We start from the raw sequence: 4,996 nt of genomic DNA, 5'->3' as shown, positions 1-4,996 counted from the left end.
CACAGACCATTCACCATCTGGTGGGCACTGGCCACCACCAAGCAAAACCTGAACCACACCTGAGTCTCTTGAAGGCCACACTGGGACCCTGATCTCATCCCACTGAGCCCTGGGAGAACAAGGAATACAGGCAGCCTCTTTAGAGTCTCTTCCTTGGGCCTCTTCCTGACAGTGACTGTGCAGGGAGAGCAAAGCCTTCCTGCAGTGCCTTCAGGAGATGCCCTTTGCTGATGGAACTGCTGTGGCGGAGCCCAGCTGTGTCCCAGCAGTGCCCATGGCCTGTCCCTGCCTGTGACACGCAGCAGGACTCGCACCACCCGCACAGAGCTGTTGGCCTTACACCATCACAGCAGCTCCAAAGGAGAGAGTGGAAGTAATAAGAGAGGAGCTCTGAAAAGACCAAGCTCTGCTGCTCCCTGGCTGTGCTGCTCTGCTGGGACTCTTCCCTGCCCCACGCCTGCAAAACTGGTCCTGCCCTCCAGCTTCAGGGATGGACTCAACCAAAGGATCTTGAACAAAGACCTTGCTGATGGGTCCTTTCTTTCATGTGAATACACACAGAGCAGACTCCTCATTGACACAGTCCCTGTCAACAGTCCCATTCAGCCTGTAAACAGGGAATAAGATGCATAACAAAATCTTTTGGGTACAACATTAACATAGGAGAAGAAAAAAAGCCCCCAAAGCACCACCACCAAAACAACCTGAGAAGGCAGGCTGGGCCTCTAATGATTACACTTTAGCCTATGGAGCTGAAAACAGGCAGGTTTTTGCTTCTGGAAAGCATCCAGTCATCATTTTCCTCAGGGCATCCTTGAGCTCCTGGTTCCTCAGGCTGTAGATGAGGGACTTCAGGGCTGGAGGCAGCACCGAGTACAGAACTGGCAGTGCCAGGTCCACGGATGGGGAGGACCTGGAGGGGGGCTTCAAGCAGGCAACAAAGCCAGTGCTGAGGAACAGGGAGACCATGGCCAGGTGAGGGAGGCACGTGCAAAAGGTTTTGTGCCATCCCTGCTCAGAGGGGATCCTCAGCACAGCCCTGAAGATCTGCACATAGGAGAAAAGAAGGAACACAAATGAACCAAAAGTTAAACAGATGGAAAACACAACAAGCCCGAGTTCCCTGAGGTGGCAGTGTGAGCAGGAGAGCTTGAGGAACTGTGGGATTTCACCCAAGAACTGGCCCAGGGCACTGCCCTGGCACAGGGGCAAGGAAAAGGTAGTGGCCGTGTGCAGCAGAGCATTGAGAAAGGCACTGGCCCAGGCAGCTGCTGCCATGTGAGCACAAGCTCTGCTGCCCAGGAGGGTCCCGTAGTGCAGGGGTTTGCAGAGGGACACGTAGCGGTCGTAGCACTCGACGGCGGCGAGGAGGGAAAACTCCGCTGAAATGAGGAAGACAAAGAGAGAGAGAAAGAGAAAGAGAGAAAGAGAAAGAGAGAAAGAGAGAAAGAGAGAAAGAGAGAAGAGGAAGAGGAAGAGGAAGAGGAAGAGGAAGAGGAAGAGGAAGAGGAAGAGGAAGAGGAAGAGGAAGAGGAAGAGGAAGAGAGAAAGAGAGAGAGAAAGAGAAAGAGAAAGAGAAGGAGAAAGAGAAAGAGAAGGAGAAAGAGAGAAGGAGAAAGAGAAAGAGAAAGGGGCTGTGCAGCACCTCCTGCGTAGGAGGTGGTTGTGGTGTCCCAAAATGGAATTGTGCATGGCTTTGGGGACAGTGGTGCAGATGGAGCCCAGGTCGGTGAGGGCAAGGGTCAGCAGGAAGAAGAACATGGGCGTGTGCAGGTGCTGGCCGCAGGCTCCGGCGCTGATGATGAGGCCGCTGCCCAGGAGGGCAGCCAGGGAGATGCCCAGGAAGAGACTGAAGTGCAGGAGCTGCAGCTGCCGCGTGTCTGCCAATGGCAGCAGGAGAAAGGGGCTGATGGAGCTGCTGTTGGACATTGGCTGTGTGTGGACATGGGGACCTGTTCATGGAGAAAAGTCAGTGACAGCTTAAGGGAAACGGCTCTCAGCCAAATCAAAGCCATGTCCCACAAATGCTTCTCCTGTCACACACTGACACCTTATGGGGATTCAGAGTGTCGCCACGGAGAACGGCTTTGGCTGGCCTGGGGGGGCCTTGCGAGAGACGAGAGACGGGGCGGGCCGGGGCCGCGTCTGGCAGGAGGCGAGACAAAGAGCAAGAGGCGAGACAAAGAGTAGGATAGTTAACGGGAGATTGGGCGAGGAGATGGTAATCTGTAGCCCTTGGAGATGTAAAACATATAACCTTAGAAGCTGAAGTTTGTAGCTGCTGAACTGTGGGTTTGGAACAGTATATAAAGATGTGACTCGTGCGAGGAAATTTGGCTTTGCATGCGGCCGGCGAAGTCCGTGTTCCATCACCGACAACACCCTTCTGTTTTTCTAGCAGATCTTCCTTCAGCTCCAGCCGCAGCCCTGCTTGGTGCTGGCTGCGTGCGACATGAGTTTCAGGGCAATTGCTCCGGGGGGTTTTATAATTCAGCCTTGCTGTGCAGAAGTGGGAGGGGGACAGCCACCTGTCCTGGTGTTACACTTTGAAACCCCAGCTAACACAAGGGCACTCCCAGGGCCCAAGAACAGGAATGGCAAAAGCTGTTAAAGTGTTCTAGAGGTTTTTACAGCTCCTCTTCATCTCCCCGGCTGACTGGTTTTGGATGTCAGAAACACTCAGCATTGCTGCTGTCCTCGGGGAGAATAGAGCGAGTTCTGTGAGGCAAGGCGGTGAGTGGAGAGTGAGGGGAGGTGCTCTGTCACTCTGTCCTGTTCCAAGATCCTCTGGGCTTTCACCCTTGTCAGACAGAGGATAATCACCCTCCCATATTTCCCTTAGAAACCATCCCAACACTGCTGAGAGCAGATCGATCCACCACAGCCCATCAAATGTCCACCCCCTTCTCGAGGTCTCAGCCCCACATTGGTAGCCAAATACACACATGGCTCATTTCACCAACCCAACAGCACTTTGTCCATCATCAAACTTTTGTGTCTCACTGTGGGGCTTTCAGGTAACACAAAGATGCTACACGACCTGTTTGCGTCCTGGAGGGAAGCTCCGAGCTTAGGGGGAATCCTCAAGAAGAAAGCCAAGTGTCCTAATGATGGCATTGGATGTAGGGAGATGGAGCTCCTTCCCTGGCTGCATTGCCCACAGCCGGGCACTGGGGCCAGCGTCACCCTGAGCCAGCTGAGCCAGCTGTGCCCCCTCCCAGAGCCCCCCAGTGCCAGGCAGATGCTCCCGGCCCTGTGCTCTGCAGAGGGAACTGGGCCCGGGACCGCAGAGCTGCCCCACAGCTCTGCTGCAGCTCTGCCTGCACAGGAGGGGCTTCACGCCTTGGAGCCCCGGCCCTGAGGGCAGAGGCTTGGCTGAGGGAGAGAGGAGGGGAGGGGGCTTGTTCAGAGGGAGGGGCTGCACTCGAGGGCATCCTGTGGAGGTCTCTAAGCTCTCCGTGCCACAACATTTCTGCCTTTTGTTTTCTCTCATTGCCTGATCTTCTCTCTGCTTGCTGAAGATCTTCCTCCTGGAGATGTTTCCCTGTGCCTGATCTCTTCCTGCCAGCACTCACAGACCCCATATCTCTGTGCACTCTCCTTGGCCCTACAGAAACCTGCCTGTGTGCAGGGCACTGGCTGGGGACAGGTTCTGTTTGCAGGTGGGAGAAAGGACAGGTCAGACTAAGCCTGGCGGGTCCAGCAAAGGTGATGCCGGTGCTCTCCGTGGGCAGAGGAGTGCCTTGAAAGCACTTTAGGAAACTCCTGCAGAGCACTCAAGTTTCACTTCCCATGCCTTAGGGACTCTTAAAAATGAAGAATTCCTTTATCACTTCCCCCCCTCCCATTCCGCAAGAGTAGGAAACGGAAAACACTCTCAGGAAATTTCATCTTTATAGAAAGGCTTGTCTTGGAAATATTACTGGACTGAGCCTAAGCCCTGAGCATGTCCTCATGTTCTACACCAGGGATACTCAGAGAATGTACTTCCTGAATCCACAGTCAGTGGTATGTTCCAGCTTGAGGAGATCATTTCAGGAACTGCAGCTGCTTTGTCCTGCAGCCAGAGGCTTCCTGTGTCAAGGGCTGGGAATGATTCTCCCCCGGTCACTTGTCAGCATCTTCCCAGCCCTAACTGATGGAACCCCTCTGTGCCTCTGTGCCGTGCCCGGGCTGGCTGCAGGCAGTGCCCCAGCCGCCGGAAAGGCAGATCCTGTCCCTCCCTCATTGCTCGGGACTCTTCCCGGGGCACTGGGATGTGGGCATGTGCAATGCCAAGGGCAGGACCATGGGGTGGCCCCTGCCATGCTGCTGAGCAGCAAAAAAGAGGCAATGAGGCCCCAGGGCTGCAAGGGTCACTTGTCTCCCAACTGGCCCCAGGGGCAGGGACAGCAGCCCTGGCCAAAGTGCTGCAGAAGTTGCCTCTGTCAGGGCCTTGCAGCTTCTGCACATCCCTCTGCCCTCTCCGGCCCAGGCTGTCCTACAGTGTCCGTGCCCTGTGTCTCTGTCCCTGCAGGCTGTCCTCATCCCCCCGGCTGCCCCACCTCCCCGGCCCCTTCCTTTGCTGATGGCTCTGCGGCCTGCCTGGCTCTGCCTTGGCACGCAAAGCCTTGGGCTGCTCCAGACTCCTTCTGGGGGACACGTGGCACCACAGCACTGCCCTGGGAGAGAAATTCCTTTCTCCTTGTGTCCAGTCTGGACCTCCCCACCTGCCCTTTGCATTAATTCTTTCTTTTGCCGGCTGTTCTCTACTATGTCAAAAGGATCCACCATCTCTGAAACCACCCTTCAAGCCCTCCCAGGACTCTCCTCCACTGTCCTCAGGCTCCACTCCACTGAGCACAGAGCCCCTTTGTCCCTATGTAGTGATCATGTGCTTGAGGCCACGGGCACCTGGACAAGAAGGTCGGTTCTTTTCTACAGGAAGGAAACCACAGAACCCCAGTGTTTTGAAGGCAGATGAGAGGCAGCCACCAGAGGCCAAGGCAAGCCAGAC

The 4,996-nt window shown here is 55.4% G+C and overlaps 1 protein-coding gene across 1 annotated transcript; it reads right to left on the bottom strand.

Moving 5' to 3' along the window:
- Window positions 1-744: 744 nt before the first annotated feature.
- Window positions 745-4,773, bottom strand: LOC138101976 (olfactory receptor 14J1-like). The gene is made up of 2 exons (XM_068999721.1): window positions 4,710-4,773; window positions 745-1,382 (listed from the first exon to the last, which is right to left on the bottom strand). Exons 1-2 carry the CDS (start codon window positions 4,771-4,773, stop codon window positions 745-747), a joined length of 702 nt encoding a protein of 233 aa, XP_068855822.1.
- Between the last annotated feature and the right edge of the window lie 223 nt (window positions 4,774-4,996).

This window comes from Aphelocoma coerulescens, unplaced genomic scaffold (assembly GCF_041296385.1).
Source record: "Aphelocoma coerulescens isolate FSJ_1873_10779 unplaced genomic scaffold, UR_Acoe_1.0 HiC_scaffold_60, whole genome shotgun sequence".
Taxonomy (NCBI): domain Eukaryota; kingdom Metazoa; phylum Chordata; class Aves; order Passeriformes; family Corvidae; genus Aphelocoma; species Aphelocoma coerulescens.
Note: the sequence above shows the minus strand (reverse complement) of the source record. Positions and strands in the feature narration are given on the sequence as shown.